This window comes from Mesocricetus auratus, unplaced genomic scaffold, assembly GCF_017639785.1.
Source record: "Mesocricetus auratus isolate SY011 unplaced genomic scaffold, BCM_Maur_2.0 Super-Scaffold_100007, whole genome shotgun sequence".
In the NCBI taxonomy this organism is placed as follows: Eukaryota; Metazoa; Chordata; class Mammalia; order Rodentia; family Cricetidae; genus Mesocricetus; species Mesocricetus auratus.
Window position 1 is genome coordinate 8,712,466 of NW_024429191.1, and position 13,808 is coordinate 8,726,273.

A 13,808-nucleotide genomic window follows, 5' to 3' on the forward strand; every position below is an offset into this window, starting at 1 on the left:
ATCAGGGTCATAAGTTAGTCATGAGGTGACTTCCAGGGTCATAGGTAGATGTCAGGTAAATCCTAGAGGTCATTGGTAGGAATTGCAGTGAATCTCTGCATTACTGGCAGGTATGGGCCCAATTCCCCCAGGCTATGGGCAGGGATGGTGGTGGGTCAGGCCTGTGCCTGCCTGGGCTGGGCAGGTGAGATGCCAGCTCACACCTCTGGGTGTGAATAATTCTGGTATGGTGACAAGCAGGGGATGCTTTCAACCTGTGTCCTTCCCTGTCCTGTCCCTCGAGGGAAACCTGGAAACTGCCTGGGTATATGATACCTCAGCTGGAGGGCAGGGCTGAGGCGGCATCCCAGGCAAAGGTGAAGATGGAAGAGGAGTTTCCCAAGGAAAGGAGGGGGCGGGAGATGGGGAGAGACTAATGTGTTTGGGGTGAGCCTCAGCCTGTCCCAGGATACCTCTCTAGCCCAATGGTCACACTGTCCCAGGATACCCACAGCCCGTGGAGCCCCTGGTTTCCTTTGCTTCAGGTCCACATACAGAGGAGCCACCACCGTCTCATTTTCCTCCACCAATTCTTGTCTCTGGTGCTTTACTAACACGAACACAGGCTCTTCCCTGTAGTCTCCTTTGGTGTACATGGGTCACCGTCACTCTTTTTGCCTGCTGTGACAGGATTGTCAGCATCCAGAGCTATCTCTGGCTGGCTGGTCAGCTTCAGAGGCATCCACAGGGCCCCTGGGCCTAGTGACAGCCTTCCTCTAGGCTGGAACAGGGACCATAGTGGTGATGGGGATGGGGCAGGGCTGGCTAGACTTCAGGTGGTACATCACGTCTCACATGCACTGCCAGCCCCACTGAGGTAAATGGCTCGTGTCTGTTTCCAGATCAATTATCCATTCAGTCAGCTATCACTATGGTTCCCATGTTCCCAAGTCTCCTCCACCTGTCACATCTGAGGTGCTCTCCCCAAACTCTGTGCTTACTGGCTAGGGTACACCAGGGAGGAGTGTGGCCCACTCTCTTCTCATGTGAGAGGCTTTCTCAAGCACTGCCCAGCTGGGACATGACTACCCACGGTTACTGTCTAGTTTCTCAGGAGCCCCGTAGGCTGGCAGCCTAATGAAAACAGAGAGGTCGAGCGAAGAAAGTGCTAATCCCCTCAGAGGGGAGAGGCTGTCAAGGAAGTGGGTAGGGTGGGTGAGATGTCTCAGTGGGCAAAGGCAATTGTCACTAAGTCTGCTGACTTCACTTTCACCCTGGGACCCACATGGTAAAAGGAACAGACTTTTGTAAGTTATCCGTAGACCTGCACACACACACACACACACACACACACACACACACACACGCACACACACGCGCGCGCACACACGCACGCACACACACGCGCACACACACGCACACACACGCACACACACACGCACACACGCGCACACACGCGCGCACACACGCACACACGCGCGCACACACACGTGCACACACACACGCACGCACGCACACACACACGCACACACACGCACACACACGCACACACACGCACGCACACACACACGCACACACACATGCTTGGGCAGCCTGAAAGGTCAGGTTGGGACCTGTGGCCTGAGCAACCCCTTGGGCTGAGGTCAGGATTGTCCCCACTCTCTCAAGGCGGCAGCTGTCACTGTGCCTGGGTGGTGAGCTCTGCTTCGTTGTGGCGCCAGGGAGCACACAGAGACTGGCTAGGGTGCTAAGGGACACAAAAAGGTTCTTGGGAAAATCTTGGTCTTTTCCTATCCGGTGGATCTGGTCCCCTAACCTGCTGCCTTGGGATCCATTCTGCCCTGGAGTGTCTTGGCCAGCTCCTGTGCCCACTGGCCCTTTCTTGGCAGGAGGGACTGAACACAAGCATGTGACGTTAAGGAGATCACGGCTGTTGTTGCCACACCAGATCTCTTGGGGTCACCATTTGGGAATGCTGCCTAAACGCCTCTTGGTAGGATCCCTGGCAGATTGCTTCTGCCTTGCCACCAGGTTTAAGGCTCAGGATTGCCAGGAGTAGACACCCATGTTAGTGGAAATGCATTGACTGGAGGGAGCCCCTGAAAGCAGTGCTGGAGAATTCACCACCCTCCCATTCCCACTATTTCCTGGAGGAAGTGGGGTTCAAGACACACAGAGGACACCAAACAGTACAGACCCAGTGGCCGTTAATGTTTTCTGTTTATTTCTTGAGACAAGGTTTCTCTATTATGCAGCTCTGGATGTCCTGGAACTTATACTATGTAGAACTAGGGTAGTCTTGAACTCACAGAGATCCACTTGCCTCTGTTGGGGTTAAAAGTGTGTGCCATCACACCCTGTCAATGATGGTTAATCTTAACATTTACCTTGGTAGCCTTGAGAATCATCTAGATTATAGACAGCAAATATTTTTTTGGGTGTGTCTCTGAGGGTTTTTCCAGAGACAATTTGATCTCTAGGTTCTGACTTAAGGAATGAAGCAATTCCTTGGTAGATTTATAGCGTGATGGCACTATTGGGAGAAGGTAAAAATAGGTGTGATGATTTGAGAATGGCCCTTACAGGCTCATATATTTGAAAACGTGGGACTTGCCGCCCCCTGCCCCCCCTGCGTTTGCAGCAATGTTTGGGAAGGGTTAGGAGGTGAGGCTGTCACTAGGGGTGGGCTTGGAGGTTTCAAAAAGACTCCACCATCCCAGCCTTGTGCTGTATCTCAAGATGAACACTCCCAGCTGCTGCTCAAGCACTATGACTGTCTGCCTGCTGCCATGTTTCTGCCTCAATGGTCAAGGCCGCTAAACCTCTGAACGTGTAAGCCCCAAATAAACTTTTTCCTGTAAATTGCACTGGTTATGATGTCTGACTTACAGCAGTATAGGAAACTAACCGAGATCGTGGGTGAGACCTAGCAGGAGGGATTATTTTACTGGGGCACCGTCCTTTTTGGAGGTGTATCCTGCCCTGTCCTGTTCTGTCTCTGTCTCTCTGTCTCTGTCCCTGTCTCTCTCTCTCTCCTGCTTTCTGCCTTCTCTGATATGACCTGCTGAGCTCTGCCATACCTCCCCTGCACCACGACAACCTGACACCTCTCAAACTGTGGAGCTGACACAAAGCCTTCCTGTCTCAAGTTATGTTGGGCATTTTGATCGCAACAAAAAGTTAAAAAACACAGACCTCCTCCAGTGGTCACAGGCCACTGAGATTCTGAGATGGACAGCCTAGCGGTGTCTCTGTTCCTTTCATACACGTTTCTTGACAAAGTCATTGATAAATTAGTTTATTATGTATATGTGTGTGCATGGTGATCCAGGGATGCACGCCTGCTCATGCGTGGAGGTCAGAGGACAGCATTTTGCAGGTTGGTTCTCCCCTTTTACCTTCAGGTGGCTTCCAGGATCAAACTCATATTGACAGGCTTTTCCCAAGTTTGTATAAGATTTAATCCACTAGAGGCTACTTGGACTCTCAGTGACTACGCTCTTGCTGAGGATCCAAGTTTGCTTCCCATCGTCCACCTCCATTTCCAGCTCCAGGGGTCTGATGGGTTTGGACTCTAAGGGCACCTACACTTACACTCACAAACCCTGACACCCCGCCCCTACATACATCATTTTACAAACTCCTTAGGGACTGGAGAGATGGCTCAGTGGTTAAGAGTACTCGCTCTTGCAGAAGAGCTGGGCTCATAACCCAGCACCCACATGGCAGTTCACAACCATCCGTAAAGCCAATTCTCGGGGATCTGATGCCCCCTACTGGTCTCCACTAGTTCCACACATGCATGTGTTGCACTTACATGCATGCAGGCAAAACATTTATACATATAAAATTCAATTTAAAATATTTTTAGTTTTACTCATATTTATATGTATGTGTGTGCTCATAGGGACTAGAAGGCCCAGAGCTGGTGTTACAGGGACTAGTGAGCTGCTCAACATAGTGTTGGGAACTGGACTTGGGTCTTCTGGAAGAGCAACACGTGCTATTAATCACTGAGCTATCTCTCAGTGGAGGAGAGGGAAGAAAAGCTGTAACCAGAACAAGATGAAAAGATGAGCATCACACATTTCCATTCACATGGGGTCTTCATTTGAACACTGCACTCTTTTTTAAACTAAAAATGTGGGTGTAGTGGCTCAGTGGTTAAGAGCACTGGCTGCTCTTCTAGAGGATCAGAGTTCAATTCCCAGCACCCACATGGCAGCTTACAACTGTCTATAACTCCAGTTCCAGGGGATCTGACACTTTCACACCAATATAAAATTAAATAAATTATTAAAAATAAATAAATATTTAACAAAAACTGTGTAAGAGTCTTTTGCCTCAGCAAGGCATGATAGTGCATCCCAGCACTCAGGAAGCAGAGGCAGGCAGATCTCTATGAGTTCAAGGCCAGCATGATCTATAGAGCCAGTTCCAGGACAACCAGAGCTACATGGAGAAACCCTGTCTCAAAAAACAAAACAAAAAGTCTTTGTATGTATGTATGCATGTATGCATGTATGTATGTATGTATGCATGTATGTATGTATGTATGTATGTATGTATGTATGTATGTATGTGTACCACATGGATCAGAGGTCAGATCTCCTGGAACTGGACTTAGCTATGTTTGTGAGCTGCCATGTGAATGCTGGGAGCCAAATTGGGGTCCTTGGCAAGAGCAGCAAATGCTCTCACCCACCAAGCTTTCTCTACCCCTCCGTTTATTTAGAAATGTTATTTGGAAAGAGAGCAGTGGGAAGGGGCTGAATATGAACCAAGGAGAGGGTGAATGAACCAAGAATAATGACACAGGATGGAAATGCCGACACAACACCTTGTTTTGTATATTAGTGAAGAAATTAATTGAAAATGAAGAAGAAGAAAAGTTAATTCAGAACTTGAGCCTGGGCGCAGCAGCCAGACACTGGATCATCAGAGGCCTCTGCCAATGGACGAATGGTAAAGAAAATGTGGTGCAGGTTATCCTGAATATTGTTCAGCCAGAAATAGAACACGACCCTGCTGTTTGCAACAACAGGGATGGGACTGCAGAAACAGGATAAATACCAAGAGCTCCACCAGGAAGTGATGGCGCACACCTTTAATTCCAGCACTCGGGAGGCAGGGACACGCAGATCTCTGTGAGTGTGAGGCCAGCCTGGTCTACAGAGCGAGTTCCAGGATAGTCAGGACTACACAGAGAACCCTGTCTCAAAAAATCAAGAACCAACCAAACAAACAAACAAAACCCCCCAGGAACTGGGTATGTAACTCACTGGTAAATGCCTTCCCTGGTGTGTGCAAGGCCCTGAGGTCCATCCCATTGCAATAAAACAAACCCACCTCGTAAAACCTAAATAAAAATGAAACGCCATAAAAAGTCGATCTCAAAGTACAGAACAAAATAGTGGTAGCAGAGTCTTGGAGGTATGGGAGAGGAAGCCGGTGGAGAGAAGGGTGAATGATAGGGGTTGGGGTAGAAAGAGTAATTTCTAAAGTGCCATAGCATGTGAGGGGACTATGGACAACAACAATTTATTACTTCAGAATAGTGGAGAACATTTTTAATATTTCCAACACAAAAATGATGAATTTTGATGGTGTGCATTTGTCATTTATCCTAATCTGATGTTGCGCATTTTGTATATGTATTGAAATACCATACTAGCCAAGCATGCTACTGCATGCCTTTAATTCCATAGTCAGGAGGCAAGGCAGGCAGATCTATGTGAGTTCCAGACCAGCTTGGCTTACATAGCAAGTTCCAGAATATAGAAAGAACCTTTCTAAAAACACACACACACACACACACACACACACACACACACACACACAACAAAAAAACAAAATAAAAAATTAGTGAGAGAGAAATACGACACTGCAATCCATAAATATATACAATTATGCAAGTTAAAGATAGAGGATTGAGGTCTGGAGAGATGGCTCAGCAGTTAAGAGCCCTTCTTGCTCTGGCAGAGGGCCTGGATTTGGTTCCCAGCACCCACATGCTAGTTCACAGCCATTTGTAACTCCAGTTCCAGGGGATCCAACGCCCTCTTCTGACTTCCACAGGGACCAGACATGCACATGGTACACATACATACATGAAGGCAAGACATTCATACACATAAAAAATTTTAAAAGAGGGTGGTGATGGTGTTGAAGAGATGATTAAATGATTAGGAGCACCTGCTTGTACTTCTCGAGGACCCAAATTCAGTTTCCAGCCCTCGCCTCTGGCTCACAACGCCTGTAACTCCAGCTCCAGGGGATCTGGGACCCTGCTGTTGCCTTTCCGATACTACACATGAATGGTACACACAGAGACACTCACGAATATTTTTTTAGGATTTATTTTTATGAGCCAGGCATTGGTGGCACACGCCTTTAATCCCAGCACTTGGGAGGCAGAGGCAGGTGGATCTCTGTGAGTTCAAGACCAGCCTGGTCTACCGAGCCAATTCCAGGACAACCTCCAAAGCAATACAGAGAAACTCTGTCTTGGACCTCCGCCCCCCAAAAAATATTTATTTTTATGTGCATTGGTGTTTTTACCTGTATGTATGTCTATGTAAAGATACCAGATCCCCTAGAACTGGAGTTACAGACAGCTGTGAGCTGCCATGTGGGTGCTAGGAACTGAGCCTGGTTCCTCTGGAAGAGCAGCCAGTGCTCTTAACCACTGAGCATTCTCTCCAGCCCCACATTTTTTTTTTGTTTTGTTTTTTCAGTGAGGGTTTCTTTGTGTAGCCCTGGCTGGCCGGAACTAGCTCTGTAGACCAGGACAACCAGAGCTACTTAGTGAGAAAACAAAACAAAAACCACAAAACAAAAAAGATTTAAAAAGTGTGAGAAATTAAATATTTGATTAAAACCTCTCTCTCCCTTTTTATTTTGTTGAGGGGGTGTTACACAGGGTTTCTCTGTGTAACAGTCTTAACTGTCCTGGAACTTGCTTTGTAGACCAGGCTGGCCTCAAACTCACTGAGAATCTGCCAACTTCTGCCTCCTGAGTGCTGGGATTAGCGTGTGCACCACTGCCCAGCTAAATTATCTCTTTCTATATTTTTAAATATATATATTTTGGTTTTTTGAGACAGGGTTTCCCTGTATTGTTTTGGAGGCTGTCCTGGAACTCTGTAGACCAGGCTGACCTCGAACTCACAGAGATCCGCCTGCCTCTGCCTCTCGAGTGCTGGGATTAAAGGCATGCGCCACCAACGTCCGGCTATATTTAAAAATCTTTTGACAGTTTTTGCATGCGTGCGTGCATGTGTGTGTGTGTGTGTGTGTGTGTGTGTGTGTGTGTGTGTGTTTAAAGAAATTCTAGGAGGCTCTGGGGAAGCTACGGCCAGAGGATCATAAATTTGAGTCCAGTGTGGCATATAAAATGAATCACTGTCTCAAAAAGAAAAACAAGCAATGACAAAACCAAAGAAAATAGAGAAGAAAGAAAAAGTAAATACATTTAAAAAAAGATTCCACAAGGAGGAAGACTAAGGCTATTAAAGACGAACCTGCCGCTAGGGGGCAGCCTAAGGCGGCGGAGCCCAGCTCACTGCCTAAGGGAGAAAGCCCAGGCCCTTCTTTCGCCAAGTTCTGTGATGGACCAATTCTTGGCTGATCCCACGAGGGACAGGCCTCAGAAGCGCTCATGGAGCTTCCTGGGGGGCCTCTGGCTAAGGGTCAGCAGCTTGGTCCTGGAGGAAGTCGTGGGCAGAGGACGGAGGGCAACAGGGAAGGCAGCAGGCTCCCCTGAGCTCGGATGACAGAAGGACTGCTCGGGTTCACTGGTTGCTGTGCCATATCAGCAGCTTTAATGGAGGCCCCGGATAGGGCACCAGGGTCCCCAGTCAACCTTTGGGCCTAAGGAGTTGCCTCTCCCGCAGTGGGCGCGGGCCTGGCACAGCAGGAAGTAAGAGGGGGTGCCCGGTGGCGGGAGAAGTGGCCATGGGCGCGCGGGGCAAGACGTTGGTGCCACTGCTGGTGGCGGCGGCGGCGGTGGTCTCACAGCCAGCCCATTCACAGGTGTTGCCAGAGAATCCCGGTGAGCTGCTCTGGGGGAACTGTTGCGGGACTGGGGCCGACGACAGGGAGATGGGGAGGTGAAGGTGAAGTCTCTCATTCTCTCATTTCCATCCAGTGCTGCAAGAAGGGGACCTACTGTCAGGTAAGACGCTCAGAACACGCTTCCTGTGTGGTGGGCCTCAATTATTCTTCTCCTTCGCCCTCGAGAACTCAACTGTGCTTGAGAGTAATGGCAACCCCCCAGGGGGTAGGGGGGGTGGGGGCAGGTGCACATGGATCACGTGGGGAACGTCCCAGCGAGTCCTTAGGAAGTCGCTCCCTCCCCATGCCCTAGGGCTACAAAGTGTGTGTGTGCGTGTGCGTGTGCGTGTGTGCGCACGTGTGTGCACACGTGTACTCAGTCTGATCCTGCTCACAGGGCCCTGCGGTCACAGAGTCAACCCTTCACGTGTAGTGGGCGGAGATGATGCGGAGCTTGGCCGCTGGCCATGGCAAGGGAGCCTGCGCGTATGGGGCACCCACTTATGTGGTGCGACCTTGCTCAACCGCCGCTGGGTGCTTACAGCTGCCCATTGCTTCCAAAAGTGAGTGTGGGGTCAAGCTGCGGCAGTTGAGGGGTAGGGAGGTCCGTCACCTTGGTTTGGAGCCTGCGTAAGTAAACATTTTAGTGTAGCCTCAGGAGAAGTTGTGATGGGGTACATTCATAAGATTTTTCCACATTAATGCTCCTGGAGGAAACCCTCTTTCAGTTCTTCTAGAATGTTCTTTCAGGACAGTCTCAAGTCCCTTTGAGTGTATTGACTGCTCTTCTGCCTTTCCTTCATTCCTCAAGTTTTTCCCAAATATCCCCACACTGGCTCCCACATTTGCTCAGCTCTTTTGCGGGCTGCACAAGGGTTTCCCATAGGTTCAGCTTCTGTCTTTAAGACAGCTCTAACAGATGACAAGAACACTTTCCTGCTCCTCCACTCACAGTGCCCAGTCCGTCTGGGTTCTGTGGTCCTATAAAAAGGCTTTTTGGCCCATAAGAAGGACTCGACAATTATGCTAAGGATGAACAAGTGTTAGTCCCACAGTGTCACCACAGAGAGACGCTCAGGTGAGCTCAGAGGCCTGACTGCTCTCTCCTTCTCCGGCAGGGATAGCGATCCCTATGATTGGTCAGTCCAGTTTGGTGAGCTGACTGCCAGGCCGTCTCTATGGAACCTGCAGGCCTATTCCAACCGTTACCAAATAGAAGATATCTTTCTGAGTCCCAAGTACGTGCAGTCATATCCTCATGACATCGCCCTGCTGAAGCTGTCATCTCCTGTCAACTACAATAACTATATCCAACCCATATGCCTCCTGAACTCCACATTCAAGTTTGAGAACCGAACTGACTGCTGGGTGACCGGCTGGGGGGATATTGGAGAGGATGAAAGTGAGGCTGGGTTCGGGTTGGCTTGGGAGGTGGCCCCACACGGTCCTTCTACACCAGTCCTTCCCAGGACTCTGCAGCTCCAGTGGGTCCCTGTCCTCCATCACTCAACATTTTCCAACTATTTTTCTTACTTCTGCTTGCAAGAAGGAGAGAGGCAGTCCCTTTCTTCCAGACAGCATGCAGGCTGGAGCTCAGAGGTGCCAGGAGGCCAGCAGGGGTGGGGAATTCCATAGGATGGCTCCCACATCATTGTATTTGTGGTATTTCCACTTCTGCAGCCACCCCCATCAGGGAGCGTCAGTAAACTCCTCCGTGCCTGGTCCACCCACCCCAATTTTGACTGCACTCTCCTCACAATTCCCAAGGCATTTTCCTCCATTTGAGACTCACCACTGAAATCCCTTCGGAGGTCCTTAGGGGCCATAATCAAACACCTGCCTGCAGCTCAACAGGAACCCCGCCCCCCCAAGCACTAATCAGTTTCCTCCTAACTACCCTGGTGCCTACAGCCCCACAGCCTGGGCACGCCCTTTGTGCTGGAGCGACCCTGCTCAATGCTCCCTGACTGGCCCATTTCTGCAATATCCCCTAATAAGAGCAGTAGTAACAGATTCAGCTCCTTTCCTGTATGTCATGTGCTTGGCACTGTTGCAGGCTTGGGGACCCAGGTGCATGAAGGTGACAGTGTAATTTTAAAAAATTCACTGTATTATTTTTTTTATGTGTACGGGTGTTTTGCCTGCATGTGTATGTCTCAGATCCCCTGAAGCTGGAGTTATAGACAATTATGAGCTGCCATATAGGCGCTGAGAATTGAACCTGGGTCTTTGGGAACCAGCCCCCTACTCCAGCAGTGTAATTTTAAAAAAGGGATTTTAAATATTTTATTTAATTCATATAAGTGTGAGTGCATGTGCAGATGCCCACAGAGGATAGACGAGGGTGTAGGATCCCCAGGACTGGAGGTACAGGTGTTTCTGAGCCGCTCAGTGATGATGAGGTTCCCACTTCAGTCCTCATGATTGAGAACGTGCTCTCAATCACTGAGCTATCTTTAGACCACTTCAGCCCCCTTCAAAAGGATTACGTCAATTTATTTTGTTTTTAAAAACATTTATTAAAAAAAAAGCATATGCCTTTAACCCCAGCCTTCAGGAGGCAGAGGCAGGTGGATCTCTGTAAGTTTGAAGCCGGCCTGGTCTACAAAGTGAGTTCCAGGACAGCTAGGGTTACATAGAAAAACCTTATCTTGAAAAACAAAATGAAACCAAACATTTATTTTGTGTGTTGTTCGTGTGCTTGAGTGTATGCACGCAGAGGCCAGAAGAAGGCTTCAGTTCCCTAGGAACCGGAGTTACAGGTGGTTGGGAGCTGCCTGTGGGTGCTGGGAACTGAACCCAAGTCCTCTGCAGGAGCTGTAAGCGCTCTCAGTAGCCGAGCCTTCCCTCCAGCCCTAGTTGTTTTGTACGTGTTGCGGGGTACAAGTTCATGCAGTGGCTCATGTGTGAAAGTTAGAGGGTAGCTTTTGAGAGGCTCTTCTCCTTTTACCATGTGTGAAAGTTAGAGGGTAGCTTTTGAGAGGCTCTTCTCCTTTTACCATGTGTGAAAGTTAGAGGGTAGCTTTTGAGAGACTCTTCTCCTTTTACCATGTGTGAAAGTTAGAGGGTAGCTTTTGAGAGACTCTTCTCCTTTTACCATGTGGACTTTGGTGATCAAAATCAGACTTGATGGCAGGGCCTTTACCCACCGAGCATCTCACCTGTGCAACAGTGTATTTTTATGTCCACTTTGTCATTGAGGTAATTGAGAATACTATGGAAAGTGTCCAAAGCCCCAGAACTAGTAAAAGGAAGTGAGGCCAGGGTTCCATGGCTCAGACAGCGTAAGGAACGTCCCCAAGGCCATATAGCCAGAATTGGCAGGGAGAATAGAGAACTCAATTCTCAATCCGTGTGTTAGATAGGAGTCAATTTCTTCTCCTAGAGGGGCTGTGAGCCCACTTTGCCGCCCTCTTCCTGTGCCCAGCAGATGGGCGTGGTGGTGGGCGGCAGGGGTGTGTTTGTCTCCTGAGCCTTGGCTTCACTCTTATTCTTAGTGAACATGTGGTAGACACTTCTGCTGTGAATACAGCTCTGTTCACCTTGGAACCGGGGGAACTGTTTCCTTGCTATGTGCTAGCTGGGGCAATGTGAACAAGACACTTGGCTGAAACTCAGTTGCCCCTTCTGTTGAACAGAATAAAGAAAGCTCTGACTTCCTAGAGGTGCCTGAGATCTGAGCTCTTAGAGAAGTCCCAGCAGACAGGAGACACCCACTGTGGCTCTTTGTCATCCTTGTAGTCAGACAGTGCTGGGGGCCTAGACTCCAGGATCCAACAGATGCGAGTCCTCATCAGGCTCTGACAGTTCCCTAGTGCATTTTGGTAACGGGGCTCTTCCCCAGAACCCCTTTAAATTAATGTATCCCGATTCTGTTATTTTCAAGAGGTGTTTGGGGGTTCTAGTTCAGGCCTAAGGAAAGTCAGAAGGAAAGGGCATCACAGAGCTGCTGCCCCTGGTCCAGTACCTGGGTTTCTCACAGGGCTTGGTCTGCGGCACCCACTCCAACCTTCACCATCAAGCTCCTCCCCTATACATATTTTGGTTAGTTGCTCAGGCAGGGCCTTCATGTGCAGTCTGCATCCTGTCTCAGGGGATGGCATTAACAGTGATCCATCTATTGAGTCCTGTGATACTGTTATCACCCATGATGTTAGTGTGAGGCTGCAGCTAGGGACCATTGATAGCGCTATCTCAGGTACAATAAGTGCCCCAGGACACCCCGGTCCCCACACCCTGTGCCATTCCTTCCAGGAGAAGAGATCTATCTCTCTGTCTTCCGTCCCCCGCACAGGTCTGCCGTCTCCCTACACTCTTCAGGAAGTGCAAGTAGCTATCATCAACAACAGCATGTGTAACCACATGTTTAAACAGTCAGACTTCCGCACAACCATCTGGGGAGACATGGTTTGTGCTGGCAATCCTGCTGGCGGCAAGGACGCCTGCTTTGTAAGTGTCACCTCGCCCCACCACTGTCTTCTGGGCCCCTAGCCTACCATCCCTAGCTCCAACTTCCATTCAACTGAGGTTTCACATGGTTCCTCATTCAATCTTAGGCCAACCCTGGGATATAGACTGTGGCCCCACTTTGCAGATGAAGAAGCTGAGGCTCCACTGCTGTCAGGGCAAGGAGTTGGAAGCTTACCCAGGCTGCCAGCTCCACGGCAACCCCTTCTCTCCTGACCTCCCTCCTAGTCCCACTTGCCACCCTCCAGGCCAGGCTTACCTATTTTGCCCCTCAGGGTGACTCAGGAGGACCCTTGGTCTGCGACCAGGATATGGTGTGGTATCAGGTTGGAGTCGTGAGCTGGGGAATAGGCTGTGGTCGGCCCAATCGGCCTGGAGTCTATACCAACATCAGTCATCACTACAACTGGATCCGGTCAACCATGATCCGAAATGGGGTCCTCAGGCCTGACCCGGTCCCACTGCTGCTGTTTCTCACTCTGGCCTGGGCTCCCTTGATGTGAGGCTTGCCTGAGCCCACCTGCGAAAGTAAGGTCATCTGTGGGGCTTTGTATCTTGTTTGCTAATAAACATGCTAATACTTTCATGGCTTTCCTGGAACTTGGATTACTTCCTGTACAGACACCTTCTTTCTCTCATTCCAAGACCTGTATTTAACCCTGAAATCTTGGCCCATCCTCATCAATCGAGTTTTGGCTGTAAACAGTAGCATCCATTTAGTGCAATTACAAAAAAATCATAACTTGTGGCTGGGTTTGGTGTAACTCCAGAACGTGGGAGGTGGAGGCAGGAGGATCATGAATCTTCCCCAGAGACCGGTACCCAGGAGTGAGTCTAGTATGGCTGAGGTCTCTAACAACACAGCCAGTACACCCATTGGGAGGTCTGCTTCTTCCCGAGCCTTCCCGTTTTCTTTTTGAGACATGCTCTGAGGTCCTCTGGTCCCCGCTCCTTCCTGATCCAGGAACCACAGCATCTACAGATCTTCTGTTGATGCAGGACCAGAGCACAGTGTGCCTGGCACGGCACCAACCACAGGGCGCACCCCCAGGCTCCCCAGGAGCTGCTCTGATCACACCCTCAGCACTGGAACTGAGACTCTGGGTGCGGTCAAGGCCCACAGGGGCAAAGCCGGGGAATCCCACCTTCAGCTCTTGTTGCAGGGTCCAAGGCCCCAGCAGATGGAAGGGAGGGGACAAGATGGACATAAACTGAAGTCTTCAAGATATTTTAGGAGGCGTCCTGGCTAGGCAAACCTCACTCTGCCCCATCAACTAGTCATGTTCCCACAAGGGCCTGGTGAAGAA

The 13,808-nt window shown here is 49.6% G+C and overlaps 1 protein-coding gene across 1 annotated transcript; it reads left to right on the plus strand.

Annotated features, from left to right (window-relative positions):
• Nucleotides 1–7,612: 7,612 nt before the first annotated feature.
• On the plus strand, nucleotides 7,613–13,087 carry LOC101839498 (testisin). The gene is made up of 6 exons (XM_013121617.2): nucleotides 7,613–8,032; nucleotides 8,129–8,155; nucleotides 8,432–8,597; nucleotides 9,153–9,436; nucleotides 12,329–12,483; nucleotides 12,777–13,087. The coding sequence occupies exons 1-6, from the start codon at nucleotides 7,936–7,938 to the stop codon at nucleotides 13,002–13,004; spliced, it is 957 nt and encodes a 318-aa protein (XP_012977071.1). The 5' UTR covers nucleotides 7,613–7,935; the 3' UTR covers nucleotides 13,005–13,087.
• The last annotated feature ends 721 nt before the right edge of the window (nucleotides 13,088–13,808 follow it).